A 21,921-nucleotide genomic window follows, 5' to 3' on the forward strand; every position below is an offset into this window, starting at 1 on the left:
TAATTGTCTGTAATCTGTTTTAACGAGTATCTGCTCATGGGAGTGATATTTGATAACATTTTCAAGCATGTATTTAGGCGTTTTAAAAATCACCCTACTAAACTGATATATATATATATATATATTCTGTGATTGTCAGAGGCTGCTGGTGGGATGTCTATTATAACCAAGCAATGTAAGACATAGTATTAAAGTCAATGATCACTCAAAGTTTAAACATTTCTGTAATTTTACTCCAGCTTTTCAAACATTTTGCAGTGTGCATCCAAGCCAGTGCAGTCGATTGAATGTGAAACAATCCAACGTGCTCATTTTAAGAACAGGGTAGATGTACCACAGTCAGTGCTAGTACAATAAATACATTTTGTGGGCCAAAAGAAAGTTACACTTGTGCTGCTGAGTTTTTTTGCATCCCTGCTGACTATGAGAATTGCATCAATCAGGGAAGAAGTAAAGGACTTTCATATTTTGTACGTATTTGGGAAACTTTGGCTCCGTGGTAGAACGGGTCGTCCTTTAATCAGAGGATCAGATGGTAGCCCCTTTCCATCAGTGTATGAATGGATGTGAATTGGAATTACATGTAGTGCTATAAGCGCTTTGAGTGATTGTAGGACTAGAAAAGCGCTATACAAGAACTGAATTTACCATTTACATATCGGCCTATTCTGTTCACGCCAAAACGTAACTTTTTTTTTCCTGTGTTCCAGATATTATATTTCTTAGGAAACGGGAAACAGTCTGGAGGTTTCCCGTTTTTTTAAACCCTAATCTGTATGTCATTAATCCCCTTTAGTGGTCCCCTGTTATAACATGAAAAGTCTGACCTCTGTTTTACCGCTCTTCTGTTTCTCTCTCATCTTGTCCATCCAGGAGGGCCAGCATCTGATCCAGGAGAAGCCGGAGCTCAGTGCCGTGGTCCGGAGGAAGCTGGAGGAGATCAGAGAGTGCTGGCAGGATCTGGAGAGCACCACCCAGGGCAAAGCCCGCCAGCTCTTTGAGGCCAACAAGGCCGACCTGCTGGTGCAGAGTTACGAGAGCCTGGACCAGAGACTGGGTCAACTGGAGGGTCAACTAGCCTATGTGGACCACGGACAGGACCTCACCACTGTCAACAAGCAGCTAAAAAAACTACATGTACGTAGGATTTAAAAACAAAAATAACCAGTAAACCTCTGGTTAAGATTCTGTGTCTAAAATATCTTCAAAAGTTTTTTCTGGTTTAAACTAAAAGATATCTTCAATATCGGTCAGAAATAAAACCCATTAAAATAAAAATGAAACATGTCAATTCACTGTCAACGGAGAGTCAAAACAACGCCAAACTCCTCATGTTTATATTTCTGTCAAATTCCTCACATCCCACTCATCCCATCTTATCTTGTCCCCCATGACAACATGTCCTCTCACCTACCTCCATCCCTCTCCCCTAATCAACACATCCTCCCTTCCTCCGTCATTTATTATAACTTTCACTCTGCTCCCCCTCTCCTCCACCTTCCCCCTCCTCCTCCTCCTCCTCCTCCTCCTCCCCCTCAGACCATGGAGAGCCAGTTGGAGGTGTGGTATAAAGAGGTGGGGCAGCTCCAGGTGCAGGTGGCCTCTATCCCGCAGCAGACGCAGGTCAAGGAGACGGTTGCGGGCCGCCAAGCCGTTGTGGAGGCCAGGATGGTGCGTCTGATCGAGCCGCTGAAGGAGAGACGACGCATCCTGCTGGCTTCAAAGGAGGTTCACCAAGTCGGACGAGACCTGGAGGATGAGATTGTGAGTCTGAACGTCCTTCCCCATCACACACGTGATCTTAAACACAATCCTAAAATGTAATGATTCACATTGTGTGGAAAAGTTAATGCTCAACCCTGTTGTAGTCCAAAAAGGAATTTGGATGTATCTACATCCTAATGAAATCGAAGCTTCACCCACAGTGGACTGGGTGTAAATGTGCAGAAAGTGTTGACTGCTGTGTGTCATATTTTTTTGTTTGTAGTTGTGGATCCAGGAGCGCCTCCCAATGGCCATGTCTCAGGAGCACGGCTCCTCTCTGCAGGCAGTCCAGCAGCTCATGAAGAAGAACCAGGTAGGACAATCGGAATAGCTGGCAGACTAGCCCTCCATACACACTCACCCACCTTATGATGTACTGTACCTATTTTGCTCCTTTCCAACAGTTAGTCTTATTATCGGTCTGTTTTAAACAACATAGAAAAAGATTCAAATTCAATTTCGATTTATTTGTATAGCTCAAAATCGCAAATATGCCTCAGATCTGGATCATTTACAATCTGTACAGCATACGACATCCACTCCCACCCAAAAAACAGTCACCAGTCACCTCCTGTTTCCTGTCATTGACCTGTGTCTCTCTTCCAGACCCTTCAGAGGGAGCTGCAGGGCCACAGGAGCAGGATCGACGATGTCCTGGAGAGGGCGGGGATCATCGCCTCCATACGCAGCCCCGAGGCCGACTGCGTCAGGGCAGGCCACGACCAGCTGGCCCAGCTGTGGGCTCTGCTCTGGGCCGAGACCGAGCGGAGGCAGCTGATCCTGGACGCCATGTACCAGGCCCAGCAGTACTACTTCGACACGGCCGAGGTGGAGGCCTGGCTGAGCGAGCAGGAGCTGCACATGATGAACGAGGAGAAGGGGAAGGTGTGTGTGCATAAAATATCATCATAACTGCCCTGATTGCACAAGTGTTTGTGAGAAGGGGTCGACACTGAAATCATCAGCAATGTTGTAATATTCATTTCATTCTGTTGGAGCATGCCCTCTTTACGTAGACTTATACATAGAGGCAGCATAAAGCATTTGTGCGGCGTGTGTTATTTTTGAAGTGAAACTCTTCCTTGTGTGTCTCTTCTCCTCCCAACAGGACGAACCGAGCACACTGCAGCTGCTGAAGAAACACTTGATCCTGGAACAGACCATCGAGGACTACGCCGAGACCGTCGGCCTGCTGTCACAGCAGTGTCGACAGCTGCTGGAGATGGGCCATCCAGACTGGTGAGCATGTCACACACACACACACACACACACACACACACACACACACACACACACACACACACACACACACACACACACACACACACACACACACACACACAACAATCCAACAGAGATTTTCTGTCACCACAAAACTTTTTTTTTTATTTTCTGCATTATGACTACATTGGAAAGTGTTGGATTTCAGAGGTTAGTTGCCAAATTCAACCATAAAAAAATTATACTTTTTTGTCTTTAAAACTCTTTAAAAAGTTAGAATATTCTCGTTGATTTTTTCAAATTCTTTTTATTATTAATCTTGCTTGTTATTTTGGACATTTTGGACAAATATGGGAACTCAACTGTTATCCCAAAGTAAAGAGACAAAGATTTAGAAAAATCATGACTTTTATTTGCACAAAGCATTTTTCAGGAGTGATGTGGATTTTGACTAACCCTAGAAACTAACAAGAATATATTTGAATTATTGTATAAAAAAAGTTTACAGGACTGCAAGCATTGTTTTCCTTCCTTTTCTTTCTTGCAATTTGTTAGTGTCTACCAATTTCAGCGTTTGAAAATGAAAAATGTTGGCAAACGAATCAAAGTACTTACACAAAAAAGACACTGCCGTCTAACAGAAAGTTTACTGAGTATATTTAAATGAATATATTAAAAATCATGCAGACATGGTGTCCTGCTCTCCTGATTTTCACCACAACACTCTCTAAAGTTTACAGAGAATGGTGCAAAACAAAAAAACATCCAGTGGGCGGCAGTTTGTGGCTGAAAACCCGGAATGGCCAGATTGTTTCACGCTGAAAAAGGACGGCAGCAGTAACTCAAATAACCAGGCCTCACAATGTGCAGAAGAGCATCTCTGTGTGTTACTACAGTAGCAGAGGACCCCAGCGAGTTCAACTCCAGGCTCACTGAAAACCAGACAGTAGAAGGAATAAACTTTGTTATGTATTGCAAATCCGGATTTCTGCTGAAACACGCAGACGGTAGAGTCAGTGTAGGTTTTCCTACCGATATATTCCAAAGGTGTGACGTTTATGAAGTGGCCACTGAGTGTACACTGTATGTCATGATCTCAACAGCCTCCTGGATTTTTCTTCATACTTGTCCTGGCACACTGTCTCTTCTCTTTTTCCTCAGCGAGCAGATCAGCAAGCGTCAGTCGCAGATCGACCGTCTGTACGTGTCTCTGAAGGACCTGGTGGAGGAGAGGAAGAGCCGCCTGGAGCAGCAGTACTGGCTCTACCAGCTCAACAGGGAGGTGGACGAGCTGGAGCAGTGGATCGCTCAGAGGGAGGTGGTCGCCAGCTCCCCGGAACTGGGTCAAGACTACGAGCATGTCACCGTAAGTGTGTCAACAGACAGCCTCAGCGGATGAATAATACATTGAAGAAACACTATTTCAAATTTTGAAAAGAAAAACCCAGAAGAATTGACTCCCTCCTTACATTTCCTTTCCCCTTCTTACCTCCTCCCCCGACACACCTCCAGGTCCTGCAGGAGAAGTTCACAGAGTTTGCGTCAGAGACTGGCAGCGTGGGGCAGGAGCGAGTGACGGCCGTCAACCAGATGGTGGACGAGCTCATCGACTACGGCCACTCGGAGGCCGCCACCATCGCCGAGTGGAAGGACGGGGTGAACGAGGCCTGGGCCGACTTGCTGGAGCTCATGGAGACCCGGGCGCAGATGCTCGCCGCCTCACACCAGCTGCACAGGTTCTTCTCCGAATGCAGAGAGGTAAGGGGGAACAAGACAAAACATAGATATGACATAGTGGTTATTTTTACCATATAGTGCGATATTATATGGTGCAAATATTCCACTTTATTGATCTCTGAGGGGTAATCCAATGCAACACAGCATGTACAACAAAAAAGGGTCATCATTTTTTCAGATTTTTCTTTTAAAAGATGAGTTTTATTTAGACTGACCTGTTTAATATTTTCATACATCTCAAATTCTTGCATTTTCTAGTGCAAGGAGACAATGTTCACTTCAGCTCACTGTAATCAAGGCCTTCACCGTGGTCAGAAAGTAAAAAAATAAAAAATCTATTGAGTGTTTTCTTGCCTTGCAGAAGTTATTTTTTAACGTAGGCAGAAATTTTGTATTGACAATGAAATATGACAAGAAAGTTGTTGTGCACAGCAAATACTGTAACTACAGAATGAGACAGATAAAAGAGACAGATATGTATTCAAGAGTTTATTTTTATATATTTTTATGATTGAATTTCATTGAATTATAGGCATTCCTTAACCCATAGAGGAGAGAACAATTGTTCAATTGCAGTGAAACTTCTTAATCGCAGAAAGTTATTTCTTTATGAATATCTCATGCCACACAGACATGACATAACATACAGACCACACTGTACACATGGGACACTTCTGTAATTCTTTATTTTCTTCTTTTTCAGGTGTTGGCCCAGATCGAGGACAAGCACCGACGGCTGCCAGAAGTCCGGGCCCGGCAGGGCAGCACCTCAAACACCAACACTCTGCAGAGACTCCTGCACAGCTTCGAGCAGGACATCCAGCTGATGGTCACGCAGGTACAGCAGCATACACATTAACAGCATGTCAAATGATCAGTATCATAGCAATCACTGTTATTGTTCTCACATCTCTTCATACACTCCAAAAATCCAAAATTGATATGGACTAAATTGCCTGTCCAATTTTGTTGTTAAAGGTGTGATGGTAACTTTGATGTGATTCATTTATTTTATTTTTAAACTTTAATATAGATGAGTTTTTAAAGGTGGAACTTAATATAGATTGATAGTCAAACATATTTGGTGTCTTGAGTCTGTGTCTTCATTGCAAAACTACCATCTTACTCCGCATTTCATTTTGCTTTATCTAGTCTCTGTCATGCACCTGGGGAACAGAAAGAGGGTCACATTTTACTGTAGAACCAAATGAAATCACAGCTGCTTCGTGTCAACTCCAGTGACAGAGCCTGTACCATTTGGCCCTGACTAAACACAGCTGTCAGAGCAGCTGTTTTGTGTGCGTCATTTGGAAAACACACTCTTTCTGGGGTTTTTTCTTCTGTTTCTTCCTCATTCGGAATAGCGTCTCTCTCTCTGCCAGGTGCGTCAGCTGCAGGAGAGCGCGGCCCAGCTGAGGACAGTGTACGCCGGCGAGAAGGCCGAAGCCATCGCATGCCGCGAGCACGAAGTGATGCAGTTGTGGAAGGAGCTGCTGACGTCCTGCGAGGAGTGTCGAGTGCAGATCACCACAGAGACGGACAAGCTGAGGTTCTTCAGCATGGTCCGAGATCAGATCATGTGGATGGAATCAATCATCTGTCAGATAGGGACAGGAGAGAAGCCCAGGTATCTGCACTAAGTAAAGTTATAACATACTGTATGTTTTATACCAAAAAGGATTTGACCTTTTAGAGTTTTAAAGTTAAAGAAGGACATTTCTGATGAGAGAGATGAAGGAAAACCTAAGTATTCTTTATAAGAGTATTAAAGCTTGTTTTCAGCAAAGAATAACTATATTTATATTACAGTGTAATTTGGGGTCTGAGCAGGGTTTTTCAACAAAAAACTGAAATATTTACCAAATTTAAGCAGATGTTTTTAATTTTACAGCAACAGTGTGTAGGAATTGGTCTCATCTAGTGGGGTGGTTGCAGATTGCAACCAATGAATACCCCTCAGCTCGCTCCTCCCTCCACTTAACGTGAGTCGTTGAGAACAAAACCACAGTAATGTTGTTGGCCTTCCTTACTGTAATATAACACTTCTTTATGAGCAATGGAATTCAGCTGGCGGTAGGACAGTTTTGAACTCTGCGGCTCATGTTACTGCAGTTGCAGTGTTTGGTTTGTCCATTCCGGGCTACTGTAGAAACATGGCGGTGCAACATGGCGGACTCTCCCACTCACCGTGTAGATATGAAGGGCCCATTCTAAACTAACAAAAACAGAGATTCTTAGTTTCAGGTGATTATACAGAAATGAAAATATAGTTTTGCTAATAATTCCCCTAAATGCTAAACACTGTAGACTAGAATTTTGATCTAAATATTTCTCAGATCAAATGCATTAGTTAAAAGCCAAGCAGGTGTTGGTTTTTGTGCACCGATGAGCTGAGTCTGTGCTCTCTGTCGGTCCTGTAGGGACGTATCCTCAGTGGAGGTGCTGATGAATTATCACCAGAGTCTGCAGAGCGAAGTGGAGGCTCGCAGCCGGAGCACCCTGGAGTGTATCGAGATGGGCAAAACTCTGCTGGCTGCTAGAAACCCAGCAGCTGAAGAGGTGAGATCAGGAGACAAGAAAAAAATGATAAACTTCAGTTGATAATGTTCAAAGGATACTGGAGCAGTGCATTATAAATATATTGACATAAAAATATATTTTATTGACATATTATATTTATATATCCTTTTTAAGAGAAACAAATCAGACAGGAAATTGCAAGCAGCCAAGTCACACATGAATAACAAAAATAACCTACAAAAATACAACCGAACTAAGACAAAAAAACAAGGACATATACAAATATACAGAATAGAGAATACAATAGAAGCTGGTTATCATTCTGAACAGTGTTATCATGTAAGCACTAGCTTTGACTCTCACGTCTGTGATGTTGTGATTCTGATGTTGCTGATATTGATTCTCAGATCAAGGAGAGGCTGGACAAGGTGGTTGCTAAGCAATATGAGCTGTCCGAGAAGTGGGACAAGCACTGGGACTTCCTACAGCAATGTGAGCGCAAACAGATGCACGAATACACACACACACACACACACACACACACACACACACACACACACACACACACACACACACACACACACACACACACACACACACACACACACACACAAACACACACACAGGACTGTAGTGAAGTCCAACTTAATCGAGTCCAAGTCAAGTCCAGGATCCGGTCTAGTCGAGTCTGAATTAAGCAGTCAAGACCGGGTCAAGAGCAAATCAAGTCCTGTTCAAGGCAATAGTGTCTTCCCAGTGTTAATATAGTGATTAAGGAGTTGGAATGGACAGCAATAATCTATCTATAAATAATATTTAACCTCTAACATCAAACTAACCAATGCAGAAAATTTAGGTTTGAGGACAATTACAGTCAAACACTACCTTGAATTTGATCTGGTATTTGCTACTTACCACCTCCAATGTGTTCACAAGCATGGATGAAAGAAGTCGTGGTGCTGTAGCACCTCTTAAAACAAACAACCATCAACACCAACTGGGTTAAAAATATATATTTTTCCCCTTTTCCTCCTGGATATAGTCTATATGTGTAATATACAAGTAGGAGGATTGGCTTTGTTTTGTATTTGTTTGTTATCTTATGAATTGGTTCATTATTCCTTGTGAGAGAGAGAGAGAGAGAGCGAGACCTCAGACAGAAGTTTAGATGTGATCCCAAAACTTTCTTTGATCTTGAAGCCCATTGTCACTGTCCAATTCAGAGATCGTGACTCTACTTCTTGATCTTGATTATTATTATTATTATTATTATTATTATTATTATTTATTCCCTCAGTAAACATTGTAAAGATGAGTTTATGGTCTCAATCTCTAGTTTCAAGTCTTCTTCAATACATCATGATGTTCATTTAGTAAATAATGGTCCATTTAGAGTCAAATAGACCATAAAGTGGAGTATGATTTAGGGCGGGCTTACTGTGATTGACAGGTCACTGCTTCACTCCTCCGCATTCCAAAATGGTAACATCCATCGTCGGTTGCAAAAAAATACAGCATGGTGACGACAAAATCACCAAACATGGGGCTTCATTACGACAGTTCACAAACCAATGGGTGACCTCACTATGACAACGTCCACTTCTTATATACAGTCTGTGATATGAACCAGTCCAGCGTGGGTTGAATGCGCATCGGCAGGCTTGCGTTACATATGACTGACTGTATCAACACTGACCTGCATTTTGTATAATATATGATATGATAATCTAGTCACATTTCTCTCCAGACGCCTTTTCACTCCATCGTCCTCTCCTTGCATATCTCGCACCTACAATCTCTCTCACAGGTTGACACACAGTGATAACGATATAAAGTATAAATACATATACAATGTTTTGAGGGAAGAATGTAAAATAGAAGTTTCTTCGCCTGCTTGTGAATGATCATTTATGTCCCTCCCTCTCCTCCCCTCAGTGTTGGAGGTTCACCAGTTTGCCCAGGAGGCGGTGGTGGCGGAGGCGTGGCTCACCGCTCAGGAGCCGCTCATCAGCAGCAACGAGCTGGGCGCGAGCGTAGACGAGGTGGAGCAGCTGATTCGTCGACACGAAGCCTTCCGCAAAGCCGCCGCCACCTGGGAGGAGCGATTCAGCTCACTGAGGCGTCTAACCACGGTAATATCATCATCATCATCATCATCATCATCATCATTGTGTGAATACATTTACAGTCTGGCCAGAATAAAAGAACGTTCTCTTGTTGGCTAAAAGCTCAGGATATTCCATTATGGAGAGATATGTTTCTATAAAATATTCAGTATCCTTCACTAATTTGGGGCGGCTGTGGCGTAGTGGAGAGCAAGGTAGTTCTCCAATCAGAGGGTCGGTGGTTCGATACCCGGCTTCGGCAGTCGATGTGTCCTTGGGCAAGACACTTAACCCCAAGTTGCTCCTGAAGGCCATCGGTGTGGACTGGATGATGAATGTTAGTTAGAGTCTGATGGTGGCACCTTGATGGTAGCCTGTCATCAGTGTGTGAATGGGTGAATGATATGTAATATACTACTGACTGTAAGTCTGCTAAATGACTGTAATGTAATGTAATGTAATGTAATTTGAAAACCCTAAGTGACGCTTTGTCTAAAAGTTTGAGTTTAAAGTTTGTTCCGTTTTCTTTCCCCAGGTAGAAAAGTTGAAAGCAGAGCAAAGCAAACTACCGCCGACCCCTCTGCTGGGTCGTAAAGTCTTCCTGGACCCCCTAGATGCCTCGCCCGGTGTGTCCACCCTCCCCCGTCTCCCCATCTCCCCCGTCATGAGACAGACCATCTATGAGCAGAATGAAGCCAACTCCCCTCCCTCGCCCTCGCCCGCTACGCCCACACCCTCTCCCTCGTCAGTGGCTCGTCGGCTGGGCTCGACGGTCGCCAACTACACCCCTGTGATGAACGGCTCCAGCTACCGCAACACGATGGAGGCGCGGCACGGTGGTGTGGTGGGTGTGGCTGCAGGGCTGGGCCAGCCCGCACCTTCCTCAATCGCCTCGGTTGCCACAGCGGCAATGCTGGTCTCGGCCAACCAGGTGCGAGAGACCGCCACCAGCACGGCAAGAGACCAAGCGACCAAGGCGATGACTCACCTGCATCCAGCACAGGCGGCGAGGACGCTGGAGGCAAAATCGTCCCCGTATCTACGGCAAGCCAAGATCAAACACATGGACGACGCGGTGACGCCGCTGATCGTGGCCAGCCGGCTGGAGAAAGCGAGGGAGCGGGAGAGACTGAGGGAGAGAGACATGATGATGGGAGAGATAGGGACGGAGAGAGCGGAGGTGGCAGTGATGGCCGAGGTGGTGCTCCAGGAGCCCGGCAGGGAGCGCCTGCACAGCGAGCCCACCAGAGGCCCTCGGGGGTCAAGGACCGACCCGCTGGGCCAGGCCGAGCCCCAGGCCCACCACAGGATAGAGCGGCAGCTGTCCAGCGAGCAGCTGATCCAGGCACGCAGGGACGAGCTGCCTCAGGAGGTGTGGAGGGAACAGGCCGAGAGGCGGGACAGACGGACGCTGGAGAGGCAAACATCCAGCGAGCACGAGGGCCACGGGGGCCACGAGGGCCGGCGGAGAGAGAGGGACCGACACCGGCTGGAGAGACAGGAATCCAGTGAGCATGACACCGGGAAAGAGCACTCAGACAGACGCTCAGGAGGAGGGTGAGGCTTCGAGTGTACTGAGATGTCTTTTAGGTTATGTTGTCCAGCGTGTTATGCAGCACACAGAGTGATTGTCTAATTTAAGGGGACACCAGGAGCAGGTTATACAGCATATGAATCGATGCTTTGTTCAAGAGATGTTTTGAGTTCCTTTTTGGAGTTGGAATTTAGTGTTAATTTCCACTGTAAAAAGGTCTGCAATGAATGTAGGGCATTGCAGTTGGATATGTTTGCAGGAAAGCAATGCAAAATGATTCTCTAACTTGCTTTTTCTTTTCTACAGAGAAAAGAGATCCACCATGGCAGAAATTGTAGAGCAGCTGCAGGAAAGAGAAGCAGCACAGGTCTGGAGATTTATATGCAGTGCATTTCATCCAAATACAATGTGTGCAACAACTCACAGTGTTTGTTTTGTTGCTTGTTGTAGCTTATTTAGGTGTTTTATTTTTAATTAACAAAGCTAATCACACCTACTGTCCCACCACTAAATAAAAGTCATGAATGGCGAGGCGACGTGGCGACTCCTGAAGAGGGTTAGCGTAGATGCTACAATAGCATCAGTCAAATCAGAACCAGACTATATTTCTTCATTGAAAGAAGAACAAAGAACGCCACTAAAGGCTTTTCTCAATGGCATGGATGTTTTTGCTCTTCTCCAAACTGGTTTCTGTTAGAGTTTGATTGACAGGCGGTTCATCAAATTGACCGCCAAGTATTTTTTTGAAAGTGCCTGCCCCTTTTGCAAACAATTTCCAATGACGACTTCTTAGATTGCGGTATCTTCACACACCTCAAGAGCAGATGTTGTCTTTTCAGGCAGTGAGTTGAACACAGTAACATGCAGTATCATGTGAACTGGATGATACTGGGAGATAAGTAAATCTGGTTACTGGTTAGAATTGTCCATGATATCCTGTCAACAGGAATCACAGGGAGAACGTTCATGCTTTAGATGATGAAAATGCAAAACACATTTACCAATACGAAAAGGTCATAGAAGACATGAACCAAACTGACTCCACCTATCCTCCCCCACCTCCAGGCTCGTGGTGAGGTGCCCCGCTTGCCCAACGGGGTACCGGAGAAGCCTTCCCGTCTCGACCGCCCCCGGGCGCGGGACAGGCCCAAACCGCGGCGTCGACCGAGACCCAAGGAGGCGGGAGAGACTACAAGGCGGTCCAGGTCCGCTCCGGCCCAGAGCAGCCCGGCGGTCCCCCAGCCGCCAACACACACTGCACACCACGAGGGCTTCCTTTTCCGCAAGCTGGACATCGAGAGCCTAAAAAAGAGCACCAATAGGTGGGTGTTCAGGGTCATAACCATGGCTGTGACATCTGGACCAGCAGATGATAGAAGTCCTAGAGAGGGAGGATGGACACTGGTGTCATGGGTATCAGGATTTAGGGTTTCTGATCAATTAGTTACCAATAATTCACCTCAAAAGAGCAATTCACATATTGTCAACTATGTTCACATGAAATGATAGCAACATGTTTTTACATTTCACATGTTTTGGCTAAATCTAAACTTCCTGGTCTTCACAGTTGATTGTGATATTCAGTATTATTTAAAACTTGTGTTGACTGCGGCAGTCGTCGTATCTTCGCTGTCTGTTTCTCATGACACCACTGACCCCTCCATTTTTTGATTAAGCAGTGGAGACAGGGGCATGACTCAAGCATGCTAAGCTAACAGGCTAACCCACTCGGCTGATACCGCGTCTGACACGTTGAACAGATGCATGACTGTCACATGCGTTGATGACACATTAGGCCTCCTTGGTTGGTCACACTGTGAGGGTCAACAACACGACACAAGCAACACTCACTCAGCTAAGCTTTGGATTTCCTCAGCCGACAAACTGTGTGTCTTTAGAAGCATGCATACATTAAGGTTTACTCATGTTACATTCAAGGGATGCTATGACATTATCATGTCTAACATATTTTGTTTACTAGATAACACATAAGGAAAAGATTCTGCATTCGGCAAAATGGAAATAGGTCAATCTTATCAGCTTTTTTTACATCAAGAAATCTTACTGTTCAAGGTTATTGACAATAACATACAAAAAAGTCACAAGTCACGTGATACAAGGGAATGTTTAGCAGAGAAGAAGGAGATATGAATCACTATTTGTTTAATCAATATCAATCTCTAACCAGGTAAAAATAGAAAAAGATCAAAAACAAAAAACATAGTATATCTGTATGAATATAAACATTGCAGTGGCTGTCAGTTGATAATTAACAATTACAATAATCCTATCAATTATAAATCAATTATAATCCAGTATGACAATTTTTTTAAAATATGTTTTATGATGATTGTTATTTTTTCCTTCACGGACATAAGAAAAGGCAGTCGAATGTGTTTTACAGATGGATGTTCACTAAAAAAAGTGATTTAATTAAATTAATAAACTTAAACCAGCAGGTATAGATTAACCGCAGGGACGAAATTGTAAAAGCTACATTAAATTCATATTAATGTTAATGTGCTGGAGCTTCTGAATATTTAATGTATGTCATCTCCGATCACCAGGATCAGAACGTGAAGACAACAGTTACATGAATTGAAACGCCATCCCTCAGAAATCTCACCGCATGTGAAAACATCTTGCATGATGCTTAGCGATGCTTCCTGGTCTAACACGAGCCCACAGAATCAAGCACAACAGAGATGGCAGGCTGGCAGACTGACTGGCTGGTGAATGCCTTGGGAGTGGAGGGTTGACGGAGCTGCAATGGCGTACACTGCCTTGTGCCCCGTCGTTTAGCCTGCACACACAACACACACACACACACAACACATGCACATACACACACACACTACCTGGCCTCCATGGATGACCACCCTGCTTCCTCCAGAGAGACACCAATGGCAACGTCTGTCTCTGCACTGCCCTCTAGTGGCCGGGCTGACCACGCACAGCTAAACGCTCATCCCCCTTCTAGCTGTGGATGAGTCCCACTCACGTTCCCACTTAAGGCAGTGGATGAATGTCTCGTATATGTACATGCCCTGTAATGTACATGGCAAGGTAAAGCATAATCCTGAATGGCTTCAATGTGGACAAGTGTGAATCTTCCAAACGGCTCCTCGTTCGGCCTAATGTATGCTCACTTTTTGCTCTGTGTTGAACTTTGATTGGAGGAGGAAATCTGGCGGGCCCTCCGACTTTTCCCCTTCAATCAATACAGAGAAAGAGAGGATACAGTTAGTCTGAGAGGAAGGATTGAGGTTCAACCTGTCTCTGTTACAAAGCTACATACGAGGCACTGAGTATGTTTATGTGCAGATTAATATTCTGGTATTATTCAGGATGAGTTTTCCTAGCAAGGAAGGATACGGTGCATGGGAACATTGTGTACTCTTTATAGTACTATGATGAACTGAATGACAAACTGACTGCATATCATGCTATGAAAATCTGTCAGCTACTAGTTTCACATTTAGGTTTCACATCACTTATGGCTTCATTGTTCAGTTAATTAAGTTTTTTTCTTAAATTACTTTACAGATGTCGACCACAGATATAGTTTTTTTTAATATTATTTATTATTTTATCCCAATATTTTTCAGCCGTGGCCGGATGGCATTTTGTTTTCAGGTTGTCCATCCAAAACCCCGTGCCATTTTTGTGAACGCAATATCTGCAGGGAATTTCTTCAGCTTCGGCAAAAACGTTCACTTGCACTCGAGGATGAACTGTTACGATTTTGGAGGTCAAAGGTCACCGTGACCTCACGTGCATAACGTTCTTGTACAATGACATATCTTGGAACAACTTGAATTTCTTAAAAATGTGGCACTGACATCCACCTTAAGTCACGGATGGCGGTCAAAGGTCACTATGACCTCACAAAACACATTTTTGGTCATAACTCAAAAATGTATATGCTAATTATGACCATTTCACATAGATGTCTGAAAGGATAAAATGATTTTGGGCAGACTTGGATGTTAACTGCAACTTGACAGGTTGGCGAAGGAATACAAGCGCAAGGTGGTAGTTGTAGTTACTTCTGCACTATTTCATGTCTTAGATTCTCATTTCTTTGTGGATTTTCTATTAATGAGCATTATTGGAGGGACCCTGAGACCTTAGATGTTCATTACTCCTCTGTAATGGCTGTGCATACGACAATAAATAACCTGAACACATGAAACTAGTGCTAACATCAGTAACGTAGACACAGTCTCACATGCACCCTCGCTCTTCTCCAGTCTAAAGTTCTCTCTCTGTTGTTCAAATGAGATATTTGAAATCCGGATACGAAGCTGCACGCAGACAGCTTGCTCTGAATAATACCTTTAATTGGGCATAAGCTTATTAATGGGAATGCCGTGTGCATGTAAACACGCTCAAAGAGGAAAAAAAGGGAGCATGACTCTTGAGTTTTAAGCTGCGTTTGCTGCCAAAATGCCATTTAACCAAACTCTCCCCTCTTTTCTCCTCTCTCCCTCGGTGCTACTGGCTGCTCCTCTCGTCTCCTCCAAGGTAAGTCATATATGAGCCCCTCGCACAGAGACACTCAAACTGAACGTAGCCTCCCTCCCCATCCCTCCATCCTCCGTCCGTCTGTCTGTCCGTGCGTCCGTCTGTGTTTGTTCAGCAGTGTGTTTCCTCCTCCCTCCTTGGCGCCGGTCCATCCCGCCCACCTACCTTGTCTGCTCTGGTCAGGTGAGTGAGGTGTTAGCTTAGCGAGAGCGACTCCGCAGCTCTTCCTGACTCCTCCCGTCTCCCCCCACCCCACCCAAACCCAACCCAACCACCACCTTCCCCGTACCCCTTCCCCCTGCTCCTCCTCCGCTACTCCCCCTCCCCTCACCCCTCCCGCCTTCCCACACCACAGCAGGTCATGGGTCAACCTGTACTGCGTGCTGAACAAAGGGGAGATGGGCTTCTACAAGGACGCCAAGAACATCGCCACGGCCTACAACAACGAGCCGCTGCTCAACCTCTCCCACTGCCACTGCGACGTCACCAACGGCTACAAGAAGAAGAAGAACGTCTTCACGCTCAAGTGAGGGGGCTGTTTTCATACCACTTTTGGAACATAGGCCCAAGTGTATGTTTTTTGCAAAACTGGGTTGAATCTAAAATTCTAAGTAACCAGCTTTCACAACATTTTAACAGATTCAACATGAAATCAATGTGATCAGCTGATTTAATCCTCACATCAAATCCACGTGAAGCAGTTACGTCTAGTTTTACTTTGATCATTTTGACCTTTGAGTTGACCTTTGAAAGGGAGTCACAAAGTACAGATGACTACGGAGTAGCTATGAAGTAGCTAACGTTTTAGCTTCTGCTGGTTTTTATTCATTATTATCCTGCAGGTTAAAAAAAAATAGAAAAATATTTTTTTCATTTAGCGAATAAGTTACTAATGCAGTTAGCGACCAGGCCAGCTCCTAACAACACAAGGACAGTGTACACAAACTCAGTTTGTATACTTAAATACACTTTTGCTACAAGCAACAATGCTAAATGTCTGGTTCTCGGCTTTATAATGGTCAGTGCAAATCCCATCCAACAACATGCTTTGGGTGGTTTTAAGGGACTCTCGTGCAGACAGAAAGGTAACTCATCGATTGGGCAGTGCTGGTAATGCTTCAAATATCTGGTCCAGCAATCCTGATACAGGACCAATCAAGACATTTGCCTGTAGGTTAATTTGATCCAATTTATGAGTTCTGCTGCTGCTCCACGATCAAATCTGGTAACACTTGTGTGCCAAACGGTTCCAGTCCTTGGATGATGATGACAGCATTTTTAGAATTTAAAGGAACACTGTAGGGTTTGCTGGCATCTAGAGGTGTGGTTGCCGATTGTAACAGTCTAAATTCCCATCTGCTCACTCCTCCTCAACCAAGACTGCGGTAACACGAGCCGCCGAGGTAACGCCTCTGGCCTCGCTCAGGCCTTCCTCACCGTGTAAGAATACTTTAGGAGCACAGTGGGCCGCATTGAACCCACCGTGGGTTCAGTGTCTCATCAAACATGTTTGCACTACACAAGTTTAATTTTCTCTCCTCTTATTGCAGAACAAAGGACGGCAGTGAGTTTTTGTTTCACGCAAAAGATGAGGTGAGACATTCTCGTTATTCTAATAACATCTCAAATAGCAGTGCCTTAATTTATCACATACTGTAAAAAAAAATCTCATGTCCGAAACACCTGAAGTGATGTGACACCCGTATCAGTGACACAGAGAACCAGTAAAGGACCAGTAAAGGACCAGTCAGCTGAAGCCCTCTCTCCCTTTGCAGGACGACCTCAAGGTGTGGGTGAACAACATCACCGCCAGCATCACGGAGCACGAGGACATCGCCAAATGGGGTCAGCCCCAACCAACTACCTCATCCACCGACGAGGGCACGCGGCGCGACGGCAGCAAGGCGGACAACAGGTCCGAGCGGGGCGGCGAGCGGTCGGACCTCGCCGATCGGATCGAGAGGGCGGACAAAGAGAAGGACAAAGACAAAGAGAAGGAGAGGGGCGAGCGGTCGGAGAGGTCGGACCGGGGAGGGAAGTCGGAAGGGAAGCGCTCGGAGAAGTCCGGTAAGAAAAAGTGAGCCGAGTGACGTAATCGGTCGGGATTGAATCGTACGAACTCCGGATTGGAGGCGGGGCCGTAGACTGGTAGTGAACGCCCCCACCCCCCACCCCCCGCCCTTCTCTCCGCCTCCAACACTGTCAACAAAGCGGTCGTGTTTGGATGGAAAAGTGACACGCAGGACAGAGGGACTGACCCAGGCTTTACTCATAGGACGGACAGGACGCATTCGGTGCAGGAGACATCTTTCTCTCTCTCGCTCCTTCTCCTTCTTCTTCTTCTGTGTCTCTGGGAGAACACACAGAGTCACAGACACTCCGCCCACGCCCCCTCTGGTGGCTGTTTTGGAGAACTGCAAGAGAGAGTTTTGCCCCGCTGAACCCCAACGGGTCGGCGTGAATGCGCGAGAGAGTGACGGGACACGCGTCACATTAACTCAAAGGCTGTTTCTGATGACGGTTGTGCGATACGACGTAGCTCATTCTGTTCCATGTTTGATTTTTTTTTTCTATGAGATGAGCTGTACCCGTATGTATTTGTCGTCCGTCTGTCCTATCTACTGTATCTATCTGTCTGTCTGTAAGTCGAGACATCCTACACTATGTCTTATTACTCCTCTGAAAGAGAATGAAAATGATGCCAAAATGTTTTACAGACTTACACATTTAGAGAAAATGTTTTTTAGGTTTTTTTTGTCAACCTCCACTTTGTCTGATCCGTCTTGAGGTGACTCTTATTTTACTTTGACACCAAACAGCACTGGAACCACGTTCATCGTGGACGAGTCAACGAAGACAAACAGCTACAGTGACGTGACGGACTGTAGAGAAAAGATGATTTAAGAAAAGAGAAGAGTAGATGGCCGAGGTGATGAACTGAAGAATCTGAAATTACCTTGAAATGTTGAATAATCTGCCCTACGGAGCAGCTTCCCTTCATTTATATAGCATTTATGTTGGATTAAAGGTTAATTAATATTTTTGTGAACAACAGATGAGTCACAAGGTGTTTAACTTGTGACATGAAGTCAGTCCTCAGTACGGTCACTGATGAAACTTTGGTTCCCAAGACTAATTTATTTTATAAAAACACATGTACATTTCTTGGATTAGTGATCAGAAAGAGATCAAACTAATTTGGTGGCAGACTCTGGCTCCCAGGGGCCTCATTCGTTAAAATGTTCATTTTACTTTAATTCATGTTAAAAAAAAAGCACCAAAATAAATCCTATTACGGTAATCTGTAGAGGCCAAGATTAAGGTTTCAATGCCTCAAAAGGAAATTGGTCGACTTCAGCTTAACCTGCAGATTTTATTTCCATTAACTTCACATTCTGCTTTGATCATAAGCACAAAATCTGAAGATGGCAAGTTTTTAATGAATGAGGCCCTCCGACTGAACCCAGGCCCATCTACTCTTTTATTCTCTTATTACATCAAATTCCTCGTTGGATGTTTTCTTTGATTTATTCACACAAATCGGTTGCATAAAATATCTTGTTTTTCTGCGTGTGACTGTGTGTGTGTGTGTGTGTGTGTGTGTGTGTGTGCGTACCGCTGCTCTCCTCTCCCAGGGTCTCCATAGCTCTCAGGTTATTTATGTTAGTGTGTTCTTACTGTGTGCTTTGCGCGTTGATACGTTCGTCCCCTCCGATGCCACCTTAGTCTTCCAGATGCGTCTGATCCACACACACACACACACACACACACACACACACACACACACACACACACACACACACACATAGAAGAATATCATTCAGCGGGTTTAAAATGTCAAAGGTTATTTGACATTTAAGGTCATCAAACTGTCCAGGTTCAACATCCCATCAGTGTAGACGGTATTGAATGAAGTGAATGAGCTGACACGGCGTCGACAGACCAAATATTAGAAGAGTCTGGAAGTTTGTGAGATTGCATGTTCTGCTTGGAGAGAAATCACTCGTCGATAGAAGCTTGTCTTTGCAGCCTGCTGACTCGGCACCCCAAATCGGTTTGCGTTTTCCTGTAAACCCACCACAAAGCCATAAAAGACAGGGACGCAAGGACAAAGGAATGGTGAAAGTCTAATACAGAACAGTTAATGCAGCTGGGGAGGTTTTGGGGAAACACCAGCCGCGGTGGGAGGATCCTGGTCAGCTGGCATTTAAAATCTTTTTTTTTTTTTATCTTTTCAGAAACGAATGTTGTTTCGATATCACTGCTACTGTATGAAAACCTTGTTCATTTTTTAAATGATTCTAGTTAAAGTCCAGCTGAAATACCTGCTGCAGCTCAGCATACACATCTGCTCCATAAGTCACTTATAAATAAATAAAAAATCAGAGACCAAGATGGAGACATGTATATGTAATATTTTTGGTTTCACGGCGGTACCCGCTACATTTACATTTAATTTAGTTTTCCGTCTTCAGTCTGCCTTTGCCCCCTTTCTTTAGGTAATAGAAAAACTATTGGCGATTACTTTTTTTAAAAACTGACATTATTTCAGGTGTGTATTTCAGTGTGATTTCAGCTGGACTTTAAACTTAAAATGTGACTTCCTCCTCTCTGAGCAGCCTGAAGAGCCCAATAATCCCACTCAGAAGTTTTCTTTCACATTTTCGTAAATCAACATTTTGTTTCTTAAAAGTGTGATATTCAGATTATGAGAGGTTTTTTTAAAGGGTGTACCTGATTTACCTTCTTGGTTTTAAATTCTGTCCCGACCTCTCCGTCTGGTTTGTGTCTATCATAAGAACATGTCTTGAGAGCTGTACATTTCTTTAATCCTGTTTTGATTTCTGCACACTTTTATGCATCTAATTTAGGTGTGAATGCCAGATCAATGCAATCATTTTACGTGCATGTCGGACACAACAAAGTCAGAGTCAGGAGAGGTGAATTCTGAACGGGCGAATCTTCCACGTGTGCAGCGACGCGGTGCAGTGCTCCGCTGTCAGATTGTGTGTCTAACCGCATAATGAACACTTTGTTGCTGCAGATGCGCATTGGACAAAACACGCAGGGTACAGCTGACAGATAACATTACAGAGTACGCCGTCTGAACCGTTCTACACAGCCCAAACAACCAGATATGTGAAATCAGAACGGTTTGGATGGAGCCATGCCTGTCTGCGTGTGTGTGTCCACGCTGTTCTGTTCACACCAAACCTCAGCCTGTCGGACGAGATGAAATGACAAATAAAATACCTTTTGGTTTATCATTCATGTGTTTATAGTCAGCGTTTTTCTTTTCTCATCTGAAAATGTATTTAAAATGTTGATTTCAGTTTGGATTGTTTCTGACAACAGCATGTAGATCACAAGACTTAAAAAAAAAATGCACAATAAACCAGAAATAAAAATATTCAGTCATTCGTTGGCAGTTTTAATAGAAGGTGGAATCTTCACTTATACTTTAACATTATACATTCAGCTACTAACATGAAACCCAGTTTCAGTCTTTGTCGCGTCTTGTGCACCAAAACCACACAGCAGTATGCAGTAACTAATGAGGATTTCAGAAGTGTTTGTTAAAGAATGAGTATTGTTAATAATGATGTTGATGATGATGATGATGATGATGATGCTCATGGTAGCAATGAACTGAAACTTTATGCAACTTTTTCTTTGCACTAGAGACACCAGCCTGTTGCAGAGTTGATGGTCAGTGGTGTTTGGGGATCCAGCGGAAGGACGTCAGAGCCAGAAAGTTAGTCATCTTGTTAGGTAGCAGAAAGTGTAATTTAAGCCGGTTCAGGATCCGTTTGTGAAACAATTAGCCAATTTATCGACGGGAAATTCATCAGCAACCATTTTGATAATCGATTCACTGTTCTGAGTCCATTATTTAAGCAAAGAGTGAAAATCTGCCGCTTTTCTAGTTTATAACTAGTTTTGTAAAGAACAGTTGTAAAAAATAATCTGTCACATTCTACAAACAGCATGTGTTGATACTGCTGCTCATACCACAGTGACAACAATCATCCTTGGGTTTTCTAAGTATAATTATTTATTTATTTTATCCAGCATTTCATTTTATATGTTTCTGAGCACAATCAGGGCTGGCAAATCCCACCATCCTGTCTGGACACATGGATCTTTTATTAGGAAGGTTTATATCAAAGTAAATGCACCCGTTTTCTTACAGAATAATCTTCCGCCACATTAGATTCAAGCAACAGCAGATTGTACTTTCACTTGAGCTCACTTTTCTGAGTGATATTTCTAAATGTCACTCCAAATGACATTCTGAGATAATCCAGCGCCAATGTGTGAATCCTGAATATTTGCTGCCATGATTTCTCTGTTCCCAGGACCCCAGAGCACCACTGTCTATCTGCCCTCAGCCCGTCTGTCTCTCTGTATGCCTGCCTACAGCAGCCTGATGATGATGATGTACAGATGTATGGGATCATAACTATTTTTCTGGAGTATGTTATAAAATGAGATTGTTGATGAACGGGGTTG

General features: G+C 44.1%; 1 protein-coding gene across 2 annotated transcripts in view; it reads left to right on the forward strand.

Annotated features, from left to right (window-relative positions):
• The window catches only part of LOC129108971 (spectrin beta chain, non-erythrocytic 1-like), a 67,725-nt gene extending 50,236 nt beyond the window's left edge, over positions 1 to 17,489 (forward strand). Inside the window, exons 25-42 of one of the 2 annotated variants that reach the window (XM_054620900.1) lie at positions 874 to 1,137; positions 1,540 to 1,764; positions 1,988 to 2,077; positions 2,371 to 2,649; positions 2,873 to 3,003; positions 4,147 to 4,351; positions 4,498 to 4,743; positions 5,426 to 5,560; positions 6,105 to 6,349; positions 7,143 to 7,281; positions 7,650 to 7,734; positions 9,178 to 9,374; positions 9,883 to 10,904; positions 11,188 to 11,248; positions 11,947 to 12,203; positions 15,731 to 15,934; positions 16,959 to 17,001; positions 17,184 to 17,489. In XM_054620900.1, the coding sequence (XP_054476875.1) occupies positions 874 to 1,137; positions 1,540 to 1,764; positions 1,988 to 2,077; positions 2,371 to 2,649; positions 2,873 to 3,003; positions 4,147 to 4,351; positions 4,498 to 4,743; positions 5,426 to 5,560; positions 6,105 to 6,349; positions 7,143 to 7,281; positions 7,650 to 7,734; positions 9,178 to 9,374; positions 9,883 to 10,904; positions 11,188 to 11,248; positions 11,947 to 12,203; positions 15,731 to 15,934; positions 16,959 to 17,001; positions 17,184 to 17,489 (4,134 nt within the window). The remainder of the gene's footprint in view (positions 1 to 873; positions 1,138 to 1,539; positions 1,765 to 1,987; positions 2,078 to 2,370; positions 2,650 to 2,872; positions 3,004 to 4,146; positions 4,352 to 4,497; positions 4,744 to 5,425; positions 5,561 to 6,104; positions 6,350 to 7,142; positions 7,282 to 7,649; positions 7,735 to 9,177; positions 9,375 to 9,882; positions 10,905 to 11,187; positions 11,249 to 11,946; positions 12,204 to 15,730; positions 15,935 to 16,958; positions 17,002 to 17,183) is intronic. The other variant, XM_054620974.1, reaches the window with a different exon arrangement.
• The last annotated feature ends 4,432 nt before the right edge of the window (positions 17,490 to 21,921 follow it).

This window comes from Anoplopoma fimbria, chromosome 1 (genome assembly GCF_027596085.1).
Source record: "Anoplopoma fimbria isolate UVic2021 breed Golden Eagle Sablefish chromosome 1, Afim_UVic_2022, whole genome shotgun sequence".
In the NCBI taxonomy this organism is placed as follows: Eukaryota; Metazoa; Chordata; class Actinopteri; order Perciformes; family Anoplopomatidae; genus Anoplopoma; species Anoplopoma fimbria.